Source organism: Aulonocara sp. 'chitande type north' Nkhata Bay, linkage group LG11 (genome assembly GCF_057382095.1).
Source record: "Aulonocara sp. 'chitande type north' Nkhata Bay isolate Kocher_YH1m ecotype deep benthic linkage group LG11, A_spYH_male_GT1.1, whole genome shotgun sequence".
In the NCBI taxonomy this organism is placed as follows: domain Eukaryota; kingdom Metazoa; phylum Chordata; class Actinopteri; order Cichliformes; family Cichlidae; genus Aulonocara; species Aulonocara sp. 'chitande type north' Nkhata Bay.
The window spans coordinates 8811118-8828391 of NC_141354.1; the positions used below are offsets into that span (position 1 = coordinate 8811118).

The window sequence follows — 17274 nt, forward strand, 5'->3', positions numbered from 1 at the left end:
AATGTTTTTAATCTGCAGCGTGACTCTAATGTGAAGTCAATGGTAAGAGTGACCTGGGTCGGTTACTATTTCAGTTGACTCAGAGTTTATGTTAGACCTGTGGCAATGCAGACTAATTTGTTTAGTTGACACTGGATCTGGTCCGTATCCGTGAAGAACAGAAACACTAACAGAAAAGAAGCATTCCAACTGGCAAGGGTAACCACAGCCATCCCAAAGAGACTGACACTTATCCTGCCGTCAGAAATGACTTTGACAGCTCAGAATGACAGTATCAATGTTTTTTTTAATTTAGATTATTATCTGTAGATGACAGCAGCTGAGGAAACAATAGCCAAGTCATGAAAAGCTAAAATGAAACACAAAAAAGAGGGAGGTACGTAGAACAACACAGGTGACATACTCCATATGAATAAATAAATACCTTTTGAGTTATTGAGTTTGTTTAACCAAAGCCAGTCATTTCTACTTTATAAAGCATGATAACCTAATAGCATTTGCATATCAATCACGGCCAATAAAACTGAGCTATTATATTTTTTCACATTTTAATTAAGAAGTTAGCATTTTGGACTGAAGGAAGCATTATTTATCTCTCAATGTGATTGTCAGAAATTCCTAACTTGGAAAAACAACACTTAAAGTTGCAACTAAAGAATGAGGAACGCTGTCTGTCTTAAGGCTTCTGCCAGGAAGAGTGACATCTAATTAGGCAAGAGAGGTCTATTCACTTTCTCAAGAGCTTACAGGTAAAGAGACAGAGGGAAAACAGTGTTTCAACAAGCACCAGGGAGAGAGAAACTCAAATATGTGTCAACACAGACTAAACACTTCTGACAGTTGCCCTCCAGGTAAGTTTAGGGTGAGAGTGAGGACAGAAAGGGTCAAGGACCAGGTGGCTGTGACTGAAACAAGACAAGCTCTTTCTTCAAGTCTCCATGGGGCTTGTTTGACAGGGAGGAGAGACGAAAAGAGACGAAAAGAGATGGAAAGAGCGAAAGAGCGAAAGAAAGAAAGGGTGAACCAGGCAGAGAAAATGGGAACATGACAGATAAAAAGAAAAAGAGAGAAGAGGTGGCAAGGTGACCAAACAAGCTCTGCAAGAGAGAATGAACTAGAACAATACCTTTGCCACTGCTGTCCTCCATTGTGTAGAGATAATCCATGTAGAAAGCACCGAAACGGTGCATGCCCGCTATCTCTGTATAGGTCTCCTGTCAAACAAAAGTAGAGCTGGGTAAATATCGCAGTAAGGGAGCAAACAAGCAGATAGCCTTAAAGAGTGGCAATGACTGGGGTCAAGGGAGATATGGTGGTGGGGGTCAAATTAGAGATAAAGAGTTACTAAGCACTGATCCACTTAGCTGGATATTTAGAGGGTCTTTTGTTTATTTGTTTGTTTTAGGGAAGTCCGTAATATTACCTGTATTAAAAAGTGCTAACTTAGTCTGGTTTCTTTGACTGATTTTTTCGTGCAAAAAGCAGTACGTTCAGTCATAATAACGACGCTTAAATAAGGAATTGACCAGATACCAAGTCTATTATTTATTGAGTAAAAGGCTACTGATAAAAGAAATTGAAAGTTTCCTCATTCAGCTGGATATATGCCAAAGGAAATATATATCTTATCTACTTGATGATAAGACTTTTTCCTAACAAATCAAAGCTGTATGACTGTGATTACGGTTGATGTGGTCATTATGAAAATTGTGAAATGTTATTCATAATTTATTGTACAAGCTATTAATAGCACACAATGAACCCGTAAGCAAAAAGTCTGCAGAACATAATGAGTTATTCATAATAACAATGAGTTTGTAACTAAGTTACACAACAATTGATTTAATGTTTTAAAAAAAACTATTAAAAAAATTAGAGGAAGACCTCATCAGTTTTGTTTTTTTGACCACACAGGGCCTACAGTCCATGCAAAGAAGAACATAGTGGACACATAAAGACATATACACCCCACTGAGAAAAATCCCAGCTGGTCACATCAAGGCATCACCTGAGTGACAAAGCTAACTACTAAAGCATTCTTACATAGCCATGCTATTTATTTTAGGTCATTATTTACAAATGAAAATGAGATATAGGATAAAAACATCCAATTTATCTCATTTTAACTACCTGGGAGTTAGTGTATCGGTCACGGCTCATCATCATTAGTCTGCAGGTCAAGAACAACTGACCTTGTCTTCCACAGTATTTTTATATTTCTACACCACACTAAACCACTGATAAACAGTCAGAATGAGTGAGCAAGCAGGAAATTGAGAGAAAGAATTACACAGGCCCCCTTTACACATTTAACACCCCACCCCAAACTTGCCCACAGTTTCTCTAAACAGAGATTTCAGACTAGCCTTATCAGACTGGCAGGTTAATGAGTAATATTTATTAGGAGGTCCCTAATAGCTCTTGCATTCTTATGGATCAAAGCCATGCTGGTTTCAAAACCACTAATGAATAAACATTGAAACCTCTGAGTTGTAGGCTTTATGCATGAAGAGATGGATGGCTGGATTTCCAAACAATTGCATCATCGAGGGTCATGAATATTTCAAAGTAGAGTCAACACTTGAGCTGCAAAGGCTGATGAAGTGAGCTGAGAGCTATCAGAATGATGGCTTCAGCAGCACTACTTAGACAACCAAAAGATTCCTCTACTACACTAAATTAGTATTACTATTTTTTAATAGATCAATTACTGCATTTTGTCCATCTATCCCAGAAAAAGGCAGTAATTTCCACTTTGTTTTTTTTTCTGTTGGGGGGGGGGCTAATATTTTTGGGTAAAATAGCACAGACTTCTGGTTATTGTGACCTTGTGATTAGCAGCATCCAAGATAAACTCAGCCCTGACTCCATTGTTCTCTGGGCTCCGATAGTCAAAAAGAGAGTTGGTGAGATACGTCATTCCTTTACTACTGAGACTGTCCCCACAGCTGAAGAACACTGCATCCTGTACACAAAATGACAAATTCAAAGACAAATGTGAATAGCAAAGAGGACACGTTTCAGGCTGAAGAAACAATACAATCCATACAACAAACAAAATTCAGAAAGATCTTTTAAAATAAAATGTTTATATACTCATCAAACACCTAAAAAGCAAAATCTGATAATTTATTTCATATTCATAAAAAAGGGAAAAAGCTCAGTTGACCCCATTATTGATTTAATATAGCAAAAATGCTAATTTTGTTAATATATATATTATAACATATTATATTATATTCCGTTCTATATTTTTTTTAAAGGGGACCTTGAATTTGTTTTTTAGTAAAGTTCATCACAAGATTTTAACCTCTTCCTGACACTGGAGGCTGCTGGGACATTGCTTGAGTGTTTGGGGCTTTTTAAATTATTTTAATATTTCTCAAAGTTCCTAGAATTTTAACTCTCAGTTAATTTTAATGTGATCTTTTACAAATACTTTGTTCACCTCTTCACGGCGGTTCATGTTTTCCTCAAAATCTCGTACACCCATGATGCTTTTCAGGCAAAGTGCCCGACATCCCACAAAACCGATTTGGCAATCAAAGAAGGGCTCCCCCATCATGAGCACCTGAAATAAAACCCAAAGAAAGACTCAGCTCAGATTTAACACCAAGAACACAGTGGACACAGTGTGCATATTGTGTGTGTGTGTGTGTGTGTGTGTGTGTGTGTGTGTGTGTGTGTGTGTGTGTGTGTGTGTGTGTGTGTGTGTGTGTGTGTGTGTGTGTCTTTGTCTTTTAATAGAATAATTGATTATAATCAACAATAATAACTTTACTAAATGATGAGGGAATTTATTTGTTAATCTGCAGAAGTCTCTGCCAAGAGAACACCAGGCATCTATGGGCCTTAAAACAATCCACTGACACCAATGGGAATAAACAACAGAAGACTTCAATAATTCACAGATGTTCTTTGACCAACTTAACTACTAAATTATTATAGATTTTAAATGTATAATGTAGTGTTGACAAAATAGTGGATACCAAGACTTGTCATGCTATACTGGTTTGTGGTTATATTGAGGTTGCGGGCTCATTTTGTCATGATTTAAAAAAAAAAAAAAAAAAGCAAGGCAGCTTCTCTTTTCGACTGAGAGTGATGCATATTTCAGTGCAGTAGCAGTCCAGCAGCTACTACAACCACAAAGGTGTGGTTTTCCCTCTTTTCTCTCTGTGTCTTTGCTTTACCCAGCAGATAGCTAAACAGAGAATCTAATAAAACATTTTATGTTTCCCCATACAATTATTATAAGGCCTAGTTTCCCCTTTTTTGCCAGACGCCCCCTTTCCTTTCAACACTCATATTTAGTTCTAGTTCAAGCTGCTCGACTTCTCTTGTTGAGACTAGGCATAAATTATAAAAATTGGAACTGGAAAACTCTGTTTTTCACACCTGGTAGAAATCTCAGGGGCACAAAACCCCTTTCTTACTCCAACCAGGTAATCAGAGAAAAGGGTTTAAAACTATTCTCTATGAGGGAAAATGGGTAAATGATCAGATGTGAGCTTGATTCAGACTCCGGTGTGTGTACAAGAAGCTAAAGATTAGTGAGTTGACAAGGCTTCGTTCATGTACTCATGGAGAGATTTAACAGGAACTTCAGCCAAACTGTGACTAATGAGTAAGTAACTAAATAGTATCTTTACTGATCTTCCCATGCCGTGATAGATAACAAAGTTCAGAGTGGATAATAGTAAATGCCACTGTTGTGGAACAATTCATGGTGGGGGCTGAAATCTACATCAGGATAAAAACGTCACATTTTCCTTAAGAATAAATGCATAGCATTTACTTTCTTTTCTCTCATTTCTACAATGACAACATCAATTAAAAATTACAATATGGAGATAACTGATTAGCTAAAAATTGTAACAGTTTAGTGTAACTGAGTATAGTAAAATTCATATCTATCTCCGTTCAGCCCCACAACAATGCACTACATCACAAATGATAGGGGAAACTATAAACTTACCTCAATCGTGATTCCCTCTTGCTCTAGACACAGGACTTCCTTGGATTTGACCTTTTGAGGACTATAGTAGCTACTCTCTGACTGGGTCTCTGTCAACTAAGAGAAAAATAAAAATAAAAAGACTAAATATAATTTATACATAAACATGAAAAGTACAAGAAAAGAATAATAATTAATTTTTTTCCATCTTCTTTTTTTTTTTTTTTAATTAAACAGTAATATACTTGGTGTCCCCAAAAAATGAAAGTATTGGATGATGAATACTGATGTCTTAAATAGTTCACCTGCCGTGATTTGGCAGGATCAAAAAAGAACTGCAGCAATAAACTTGAAATAATAAAATTAGATGAGAGAAAGTTTATTCAAAATGTTAGCCGAGGACATTAACGGTTTCACCGACAGTTAAAACAAATGCATGATTTGAAAAATAAGCAAAGGTTTTGTGAAGAACTAGAGAAAAATAATGGTTAAAACCACCAACAACGGCATCCAAACAAGATTTTCTTAGATTAGAGACTAGATGCTAGCTGTAGTACTGTTTGGATTCCAAGAACATTCATCAACCCACAGGACATCCCCTCCTTGCTTTTGGAGGAGACTCTGGCCTTAGTGGGATGACTATAAAACTATGACTAAAGCGATTCACATACCAAGGGGAAAATGAAATGTGCAATTTATTGTATTTGTAAACTGACTATAAAAGGGGAATGGTTCAGCAGAATATTAATTTTGGTTGTTGAGTAATAGTGAAAGTAGAGAGGAAGAGAGAAACTGAGCACCTGGTCAAAACAGACCAGGCTTAAGGGCCACTGGGGAATTTCTCACTCACTTCTTTGGCTTAATAATTCAAACAGTGATGTAGCCTGGCCAGTATGTATGCTGTTTTGGAGTTGAGCACTATGATCACACAGGTGTGAAATATCCCCGCTCTGTGAATACAATCAATGTCTGCCAGCTAAGAATATATGTATTGCACCACACAAGCTCATGAACATATCTCCATATATCTTTAAGTAGAGCTGAGAAGAATTGCATGACAGCCAGCAGACAGAGAGAGCACCTGGTCAAGACTAGTCGGCCAGGGTGAGAAGGGTTCAACGCAATGCTTCTGAGGTTGGCTACTTTCAAAACAGTGGGTGTAGTGCAGAATGTGCAGACCCTAACCCATTCAACAGGAAGCAGGTGTAGAGGGAAAAGCAGCTGTGCCCTATTATCCATACTGATGGAGCAGACTCTCTCGCCCTCATTCCCTTCCCCTTTTTTCAATTTTGATGGTTTAATCACGTGCAGGGGCCACCTGACTCCAACCTGAGAGTCCCAGTGAGTAATGGCAAGATCTGTCTGCCCAGATCAGCGTACAGTGGCACTGACAGTAAATCACTGCAAATTAGCAGACAAACCTTATGAATGTACATCCAATAAGAATATAGAAGTTCTCAATCTAGTCTGTTGGGGCATTTCTGACTGTACCCAAGTCTGAAATGACACAGCTGACAGAAGACGGGTTAGTAGCACAAATACACAAAGCTGCGGCTGCCAATATCTTTCCTATAAAGTCCCATTTATTATAATTTAGAGTAGAATGCAATCAAATTATTCTCTATGAGGTATCTTTAAAATCTAAAAACAGTAAACACTGTCCTTGTAACATGGATCGATCACTGGTTTGGTTTTAAAACCAACTGTGGAAGCAACTGAATTCGACTATTGGCTCTATAATTAAGAGAAACAATCTAAAGAAACAATGTTTCTTCAAATGAAAAATGGCACGAGGTCTGGCATGTAATGAGAGTTTGGCAAGTATGCAAAAGTAAAAGAGGGGAACAAATGGTCAGTGCTAAACTATGCATTATGTGAGTAAAAGTCATTAAATTACACTGCCAATGTTTCTAATCAAAGAGATCTGAGGAGTAATGCGTCAGCAATCTAAAAATACCTCTCTGATTTCACATTCATGTCAAACTCAGGTTGAAGCAGTGGCTGTTCAAAGACATGAAAATTCCTTCATACTAAATACTTCCTTGTAGGAAAGAGACAAGAACGCTTTAAAAACCATCCTTTCAGCTGTGTGCAATTATTGCAGACGAGAGGCAATTAATTGATTAAAAGAACTCAAACAATACAGGAACAATTTAAACATTATTAGAAAAACACCAAAGTCTGTTTGGCCTGAGACAAACCTCCCCTTTACTGATCACACACCGTCAAGTAATATACGCTCTCGCACACAAACGCATGCACGCGCACACGCGCACACACACACACACACACACACACACACACACACACACACACACACACACACACACACACAAGACCAGTAATGTGATCTAAAGTGCCTGAATCTGACAGGAAACACAGATGAATTCCAACTATTCTGAGTGAGCAGGCAGGATTAAAGCTTGGGGTCCATTTCTGAATAGTCATCATACCATGTATAATGTTTAAAACATTAATGTGACCCGAGACGCTAGTTAGCGGTTATACTGCCCTCCCCTATACCGCACACAGAAACACAAAGAGGATTAGGGCTTCCTGAGGATCAAGCAGTTTTTGAGACTTAAGATGAAACTGACCATTAAATTAAAATATGCAACTGTGTGGTGGCCAGTGAGAGTGACAATAATGCACTGAAGACAAAAAAATTCTAATTTAAAGGCATCCTAAATGTAGAAATCATAACAGATTCTTGACAGATTGGTTCTTTTACACTGGCAGAGTGGTAAAAAAAAAATTACCTCATATCCGAAATGTACGAAAAGCAAGTCCCCCCCAGTGAAAGCTTTCAATGTTAAAATAAGTTAACAGAAGTAAAAGGATTATTCAAGGGTAAGGAGGGTATGGTTTTGAGCTCGGTGCATATTTTCTCTCTTTGTAACAACTGTGATGTAGGGGGGGAAAAAACAGAGATGCAGATACTGATAAGGCTGAAAGTAAGGATTGTGGTTGCTTTATTGACAGGTGTGCCACAGGCAGCTGTAGCCACAGGCAGCTGTCTGATAGGCCTCACCTTCAATATTTCGAGTGACTAAAATAAACCTCTCGACCCTGCTCGCGATGTTGGTGCAGTTTGGAGCATTTATCTGGAAAAATATATAGGTTCCTGTGTGGCACGGATCATAAAGGAGTTTGTGTTTCATTTCTGCCAAGTGAAATTCTAGTATTTTACTTGACTATACTCAGCGCTAACTAGCCAGTATCCGGGTCTGTGCATTGCACCCATACAATTTATGAATCCAACATCGAAATATGGTTACTTTGGCTCCAAAAGAGCCAAAACAGCTTAAACTGAGGCTTTAAAATTGAGACTACAGAAGCCAATGGGTTACATATAGTCCATGACCCTTCATGGTCAGTACTTAGTAAAACCTCCTCTAGGAAAATATCCTAGCTTGTAAATACTTTTTGTAGTTGTGAGGAGTCTTTCATTTCTTGTTTATGGGATTTTCTCTTATTCTTGTTTCAAATGCTTCCAGTTCTGTATTATTTTGATTGATATTTTGTTGGGAGGACTGAAGGCCATTCCAAAACATTCAGCTTGACGGTTACTTCCAGAATTTGCTAGTATTTAGTTAAATCCTTTGTTCTAAATGATAAATGAACTCTTGCTATATTACAAACAGCAGCAGCGTCACAGGCTTAACACAAGTCCAATGAATGCTCAATCCACTGCTGTGGAAATGGACATTTATTTTATATCGAAACATAATTTTGTATTTAAGTTAAGATGGTGATGTGTTTATTTTATTTTATTTTATCAAACATCTTATTTACCTTGAAGGTAACAGAAGCTTTGGTGCAGTAGAAGCCTATGGAAACAATGGGGTCTTTGGGTGTGTGGAGTTGGGAGCTGTTGGGGATGCTTCCCGTCTCTCGCTGCTGGTAGAGACCATCCTCTCCTTCTTCCTCTGTGCTTACAATGGCTGGAACGAAGGACCAAGCCCAGGACACCCAACCTTGGTTTGCTTCATCAGGATTACCAGGCTGTATGTAGAGGTCTTGGCTAGGTCGCCTTTCCGTATCTACATCCATTCCTGAAGGAGATAAAAGTCTTAATTAGATATCATTTAAACATAAACTTAGGATTTTACTGCTGCTGAATTAGCTGCAGTAAAAGAGAAAAATCTATATATCAGCAACCCCCCCCCTACACACACACACACACACACACACAAAACAAACAAACAAAACAAAACAGTGACATAATTCCTTTCTAGCACACTTTTACCCCAACAGGTAAATGCATTTAAAGTGGCAGTTTCTGAATACAACCTGGTTAAAGAGAGGGGAAACTTGCAGATAATGGAAGTGTCTGTATGCAGGGCGGCACACTAAATTAATTTACCCTTTCCTTCGGGGCATTTTAATTCTAGCAAGTTGTTTCAGCTGTCAACAGAACACACAAAAACAGCAGAGAACAAGGAAGTTTCACAGTAGTTTCTGCCAATGCTCCAGCAGGCAGGTGTGTAAGTATTTGTGGGTTACATGAACTCATTGCTGCATGAATTCCACAGAGCAAGAGGAAGTTCATTCCAGCAGAGGCCAGAGGGCAAAGGCTGTCAGCCAGCATCCTGACAGAGGAGGGCTTTGACTGGACCCAGTGGTCAAGGCAGTCTGTGCTGGACCCAACAGCACAGGCCAATTTCAGTTATGCGTGTGGTCAAATCACATGTTTGGTAAGAAGCCAACTACTAAAATGGAGGCCATGCAGGAGTCCAGGTAACTATGAGCCACTAGCATAAACACTGCTTGGCTAGGAGCGTAGGTAAAACTTAGCAATAGTGTTAACTATAAGTTTGGGAAGATGGGGTGGAGCTGACTAAAGCACTGGCTACTTTGTAGAAAATCCACAGAGTGGCAAGTTGTCGGGGTAGGTTTACAAAAACAACCAAAAGTCTTCACTTTTTCTCCAATTACCATTTGAGCAGTCAAAAAACCACCATGCACCCATCCATTCCTGATCCTGACCCCTGAACTGGTCCCATCATGTATGTTTCCATACACATTGGGATAGAGGAAGCTGATGTCAATACATAAGAATGTGTAATTCCATTCCTTGTGGCCTCACGTCCTCTACGAGAAAACAATATTGTCCGTGAGGTCACAACTTAGGAATCCCAGAGGGTAAGGCGGTGAAAATTATGACATATTTTAATTAAATCTTTCACTTTGTGAATTGGCAGCTGGAAATCCCATGTTATGGCTTTTTTATCTGTCTTTCCATCCCAATCTCCCTGTCTGATTCCATCGCTCATTCCTTTTTTTTTTGTTTTTACTCAAGGAAGCCTTTGAGGTGTCAGTTTAACAAGTTATGCTCTTTCACTTCACATCACAGCCTGACGAAGTCTACATTTGAATTACAAGGCAATCAAAATAAAAGCACAATCACCAATCAAGTGATCAAAACAGAGCAGCTTAAGGACACTTTGAAGTATTAAGCCTTAGAAGTGAGTGAAAAATTCCCAAACGATGATGTAGTCTGGCCAGAATGTATGCTGCCTTGGCGTTGAGCACTATGACCACACAGGTGTGAAGTATCCCTGCTCTGGGAGTACAATCAGTGTCTGCCAACTAACAATGTATGTATTGCAGCACTCTATGAACATCTGTCCATATATCCTTAAGTAGAGCTCAGAAGAACTGCATGACAGTCAGCGTCATGTACGGTTTCTCTTAGTCCAGAGTCTTCAAGCAGCAGGGTAGGCCTAAGCTAGGAAAGGATTCGGTGTAAGAGACAGTGACACAGAAAGTGAGTGGGAAGTAGTAAAAAGAGGCAGTGCTCTCACAGGCCAGTAGATGTCCCTCCATGTTTATAGAGGGAGAGGTGGACTGTTACCTGACCGTTCAGTGAAGGCTACTCCTATCTACTGATAGTGCAGGTGTTTGTGTAGACATGCATACATGTTAAGACTCAATCTAAGCTTAACAGATAACCACTGATGCAAAAAACACATACCATAGTGCAATGCATTCATAACGACGTTTTTTTTTTTCATGACTGAACTTACTTACAGCATTTTTGCTACCAGCATGACATTAACATCATACTACCGTAAAAGCAATTTTAACTCTAATAGCAGAAACCACTAAACCACTCAATTCAATGGTCATCCCATGTTCACAGTAACACTACAAAAAAAGAAACAATGTCCTGTCATACCAATGTATTATCACTAGGGAGCTACTTGAGGTTAGTAACACTGACACAGCCTGTGGTTTCTGGTTGATTCCTGTGTGAAGGTCCTTTCCATTCAGCACACTTCAAGGGACATGGAGGCTAAGCCCTCCTACAAAGCAAACACTAAACACCAAGTCCCATCCACATGCACATATGATATTGGAGAAAAGTAACAAGTATAAGGGCTCATGTATGTTACACAGAGATGCACACACCCTGCCACACTTCAGCAGCCACAGTCCTCAGTTCATAATTCTTCACATACTTCTTGAAACCATACAACTTTCACTGCTGTGACCAGCTGGTCCATCCAAGCATGTTAGTCATCTATGTTTCCAACCACTTAATTCTTTAGTGTTTTTCTCAGACTTCACTGAATTTCAGACAGTAAGAAAACTAGCCATGTAATCCTAACCGAAGGGTTGTTTTGGTTAGTGACACACAAATATCGCACAATCTTCACCTAACAAGCCTATTCATTAATGAGACATTGGCTCTTACCTAAAAGGAAACGATTCAAACAAACAACATGCGGCCACAGTGAATCATGGGCACATAAACACATTACAAGGCTTTTTCCACTTCAATAATTGGCAAAAAGAAAAACACCTTCACATGTGGGAAAAATTAATATTCCCTTTGAAATTTTTTTTAAAAACAGACCACTTAAGTCATGACTTATTAATACATTACACAGTAGATACAGAATTTATTCCTTACTCTCAACTCAATCTTTTGACCACATATATACACCCTCACACAAATAAACCATATTTTATAAAAAAAAAACAAACAAACAAAGAAACACTAGGAAAATTCAATCAGTGCAACAGTATCAGTTACAAAAGCCAACTCAAAGCAAGAGTAAATAAATGAAACGCACATACAGGCCAGTGGAACCAGAATATGCAGCAAGACTCAAGTAGCCTATGGGAAATCAATGAATGTTATGAAGTACTATGCACAATGTTGGTATCATATTCCAGCAATCATGTAACAATGACTGTTTCCTACAAACTATAACCCATGAACAATAAATATGCATGAAAGCCAATTCAGTCTCTACAAGTGTAGTGCTCCGACTCAATGTATGGCTGTCTGTCCTGGTTTGGAAAATTATATTTTGTCATTAAAAAGAATAAATCATTTTAGCTTTATTGTTCTTATTTTTTTTCCAGGAGGGAAAAAAATCAGCTTTATTTCATAAATCTGAAATGCACACATTTAAAATCATGTTTATGAATATGTTTGGAGCCCTCTCAACACACACACCTACTTATTACAGTGCATATACACACAATTGCCCCCCTGCCCCCTCCAGCTTCTTCACTCTGACGATTACTTCCAGCATAACAAGATCTGGGGGTGCTCAGGTTCCAAGAGCTGGTCCCCTCTTGTATATTTTTGTGATGGGATACTAATTCATTCTCAGAGGCTCCGCATAGCAGTAGCATGACACCGACTCTTACATCTGGCATTGGACACTGAACTGGAAGCTGCGCCAACTGGCAACGAAAGTTCCACGCCAAGAGGCAGGGAGTTAGAGCGAGCGAGGAAAGGGCCGTGTGTGGGGCTGTCTACGCTCCCCTTTGCCCACTACTTCTATTCCACCATAATTTGCTCCTGGTGCTAGAGAGGCTGATTTAGCCCAGAAGGACATGACACTTCATACATGAGCATTTTAAGAGATGGGTGTTCAGGGGAAAAGGGATGTCTTTTTTTTTTTTTTAAAGTATACTGTATAAATATATGTCAATGAGTGCAGTTTTGTGAGTGTTCAATTTTGTACAACTCAGTGTCTGCCTTTAAACAACTGCACCTATGCGTTTTGCTTCACAGCTGGACATAAGCAGTGTGATTTACCATGTGCTCCAATTAGAAAGATAGAGGTAGACCTGTGTTTGATTCAACCTAGTTTCTTCTCCTTATCCTGCTTTCTCCTGCTTCCAACCACATGGAGGTGATCAGGCCTGATGACAATGGTCTGTATCGAGTTATACGCTCCAGATTTTGTTTGTGGAAAAAGCAGGAGGAGTGCACACCATGGTCAAAGCGATGTTAAATGTCCCATTTAGGAATAACAGCAACATATAAAAAAGACAGAGCCCCTGATCGGAATAAGGCAACATGCAGAGTCATGGGATGACCATGAAGTAAGACCATGCAAAATTTGATTTATTTTGCTTTGTATGTCACTTGATTCAAACATGCTATGGTGATAAGAAGCATACTTAGCCACTGAAATGTTCATAGAGCAAAACATACGTATGCTTTAGCTGTTGTTAGTGATTAAGTCTAAAATTGAAATTCAATTATGATACGGAATTATAATTAATTACTATTATGATACTGAATTTTTGTGGACTTTTGTGGACTGTCTTAAAACTTGTTTTAAACATAAAACATTAACAAACCAATCAAAGTGTTAGAGAATTACTGTTGCTTTCCATAAGAAATCTCACTCACCAGGTGAACTTGCTCCAGAATCCCTTGCATGCCCAGTGCCTTCTTCACCCTCATCCTCTTTGTGTCCTCCGATTTCCCCATAGTAAAGAGCAATGATTAGCTCCAAGATTCGTATAAACATGGGTAGCTGCTGATCGGTAATGGACAACTTCAGGCTCTCCACCATGGTATGGATCTGAAAAATAGTTAGCTATAAATTAGATTTTGATATTTGATCCAATTAATGCACAGATTTATATGAAAAATACAGAACGCATCTATCATCTTCTCTTAGAATTCCAGTACTTTTAAAATATTTGTTCTAAACAAATCTTAGTGTAGAAGAGCTTTTGTCCAACTAAGTGTTCGCAGTTATACAAAATGGATTAGTACCCCCAAAAAGTATGTACTAACAGCACTTGACTTAAAATTCTAACACCGATTTTACTTCAGTCGTGTCTCAGATCATTTCTAGTGGTACCTTAGATTTTCATGAAGGAAGTAAAATCTTCCCAAAACAAGCAGCTGTCTTCCACATATATTTAAAGTCACTGGTTGACAACAATTCACTGATATTAGTCATTATCCTGCTATTGATGTGAGAACAGCTGCCCAAACAAAAGTCAGCCACATTAATCTTTGATATCTGTAAACTGTTAATAGAAATGTAAGTTTTTCCATCATATGGAATCTTCAGACAACAGCAAATATAAGAAATTATATTAACCCCTAACATTTCCTTGAGCTTTGCTAAGATGATGGCAGTTATAGAGTTATTCCTAAAATCACAGGCTGGCTCACCTTTATGACAGATGGGATCTTAGAGTTGATGTTGTCATATGTAAAATGGAGGCGTGTTCTGAAGGAGCATTTGTACAAGAGCGGGTCCTGGTAAAACTCAATTTTGCCGCTAGCATTCCGTTTGTCCAAACACACGGTGCAGTCAGCAAAGTTGATCAGTTTCCTTAGGACCAACTCTGGAGCTGCACAAAGAAAAAAGCAAGAGAAGAAAAAAGGATTAAAACAAAATTAGGTATCATTAAAAACAAACAAGTTAAATTATGCACACACTAACAGAGAGCAGCTCCTGACAACAAATTCTCATTATCAGTGATTTAGTTAAAATAGAGAGCTAGCTCAGAAAGTTTGTTTGTGTGTGTGTGTCTTGGTTGGCCACACATCATCAGGTTCTCACTTGACACTGATTCACTTACCCTTGGCAGAATGATAACAGGATCTATTCCCAGAATTATTTCACTGTCTAAACAGTGCCAGTAACCATTACAGTACTCACTAGTTGCTTTCAAGAAGTATGTGAAGAACACTTCCTCTTCCCAGCAGCTTCCAGAAACTTCATTGACACTTGAGTTGATGTTGGACGATTCACATTAGCAGCCATTATTTTTCTAGACACAATTCTAGCACTCTTTACATAGGGCTTATTCCTGTTAACATCACCTGTGCTAAACCCAAACAACAAATGATGTACTTTAAGGGAAAAGCTCTCCCTCTGCTGCTGTGCCAGAAATTTGAACATTGTTGTCGGTCTTTTAAGGCAGTGCTATTTGCAATAATAATAATAATATAATAGACAACATATAGAGTAAATGCATATGAGCACAAGGCCTGAAGGAAACAAGCTACATTTAAATATATTGTACATACATGTGCATACTATATCTCAATCTGCATACTATATCCTTCTCTCAAGTATTGGCTTTAAAAATGAGACATCTTTACATTTGTTTGTCCTTTTTTAAAACTAATTATTAAAATGTTTACTATAGGGGCTACTATCTCAGTATGTTTACTAGTTAATCTAATTACCAAGGAATTTAAGAGGCTATTGCTCACCAGTAATGTCCATGAAGGCTCTTTCCCATAAATCATCCACTGTGTAGCACTCTGCTGAGGTGATGTTGACTGACAGCACAATATCATCTTCCACATACTTAAGGATCAGGTTATTCACCACAATGTTCACGTTGTTCACCACACGTCTGATCAGACTTTGGACATAGCCTACAAACACACAGGTTAAAACATAAGAATCATATTAACCCATAAAATATGGACACAAAGACACAAAGACAATAAACCTAATTACCAGGACCCAAAAACGCATGGACAAGGACATATTAGATATATGAAAGATTACATTTGTGTTGAGACACAATAAAGAGTAAAAACTAGAGCTACATTCCATAGTGTGTAGTGTAGACTCAGTACCACTGACCCCTGCCATCCTTGGACGGGCATGTAAAATCTCTGGTTCGGTCTTGTTTTTATCATTTAAGAAATGTGGCTAAGCTAAGCCCGATTTTATCTCGCTCTGAACTTGAGATTGCTATACATGCTTTTATTTCGTCACGCTTGGATTATTGTAATTCGCTGTCTATGTGTCTAAGCAAAGGTTCTCTGGATCGTCTGCAGGTTGTGCAAAACGCTGCAGCTAGGCTTTTGACAAAATCCTCCAAGTACTCACATGTGACACCATTATCATCTCAGTTACACTGGCTTCCTGTTAAATTTAGAGTTGATTTTAAGATCCTGGTCTTGACCTACAGAGCTGTGCACGGACTGGTACCTGCCTACAACTTTGATCTGCTACAGCCCTATGTCCCTAGCAGGTCTTTGAGGTCATCTGATCAGGGCTTACTTGCTATAAAAAACACTAAGAGGAGGACTAAGGGTGATAGAGCTTTTGCCACTGTGGCCCCTAGACTGTGGAACTCTCTCCCCCAAGCATTAAGAACTGTGGACTCAGTAGCTGTTTTTAAAAAACAACTCAAAACTTACCTTTTTAAAACTGCTTTTGGTTAATTTTATGCCTGTTTTATTTTCTCTTTTTAAATCTTTTTATGACTTGTGATCTTATGTGCAGCACTTTGTGATTCTGTCTTGAAAGGTGCTATATAAATAAAAATTTATTTATTTGTTTATTTATGGACTTGTAAATAAGAGATCATTCTGGCATGTTATTCTTCTATCCAAAAAAGGAAAGAAGAAGAAAAAAATCAACCTCAACAAAATTTGCAGCTCTTTAAATCGCAGTGTATTAAGAAGGGCTCTACTTTCTCTCAGATGTAAAATCCTGTTTAACTCCAAATTATGCACATATTGCAATAACTATATCCCTTCCAAGCTCATTAAACTACTGAGGCACCTTTGTGTCCACTTAAACACAAGCAACTTTCACTGAATAAGTACTCACACACACTCATACATAAAAATATGGGTCTTTGTACATACACAGAATAGTGCAATTAAAAGCACAATAAATCCCTGTCATAGGAATCCCATAATATGAAGGGAAAAAAAAAATTTATTTAGGAACTTATGAACTCCTCAAAGGTCAGGATAATCAGGGCTGGGCATTTTTCCAACTTTTCCCCTTTTCACAAGTAAAAGGACACTAATGGAAATGGGTTGCTTGGTGAGGGGTGGCACCTGGGCAGGACTTGCATATTCCCACTTTCTTGATGTGAATTCTCCAAACAATTACCTGCAGTTTTCTCACATGGGTTCAATCAGACATTACAGAGACTCTGTAGCAGAGAGCTGGTAGCATAATGACTGTTTAATGTCCAGTCCAACTAATTCTGACATTTGCAGAATAGGTATTACCAAGAAAAGATCAGGGCTGCAGTGTATTTATTAATATGTCTCATGA

The 17274-nt window shown here is 38.4% G+C and overlaps 1 protein-coding gene across 3 annotated transcripts in view; it reads right to left on the reverse strand.

Annotated features, from left to right (window-relative positions):
• Positions 1 to 17274, reverse strand: part of vps13b (vacuolar protein sorting 13 homolog B) — a 301321-nt gene that overhangs the window by 254138 nt on the left and 29909 nt on the right. For all 3 annotated transcript variants that reach the window (XM_086310380.1, XM_086310381.1, XM_086310379.1), the window contains 8 exons: positions 15456 to 15623; positions 14403 to 14584; positions 13623 to 13797; positions 8753 to 9012; positions 4979 to 5074; positions 3449 to 3571; positions 2828 to 2965; positions 1127 to 1214 (listed from right to left, as the gene is read on the reverse strand). In XM_086310380.1, coding sequence (XP_086166506.1) covers positions 1127 to 1214; positions 2828 to 2965; positions 3449 to 3571; positions 4979 to 5074; positions 8753 to 9012; positions 13623 to 13797; positions 14403 to 14584; positions 15456 to 15623 — 1230 coding nt within the window. The remainder of the gene's footprint in view (positions 1 to 1126; positions 1215 to 2827; positions 2966 to 3448; positions 3572 to 4978; positions 5075 to 8752; positions 9013 to 13622; positions 13798 to 14402; positions 14585 to 15455; positions 15624 to 17274) is intronic.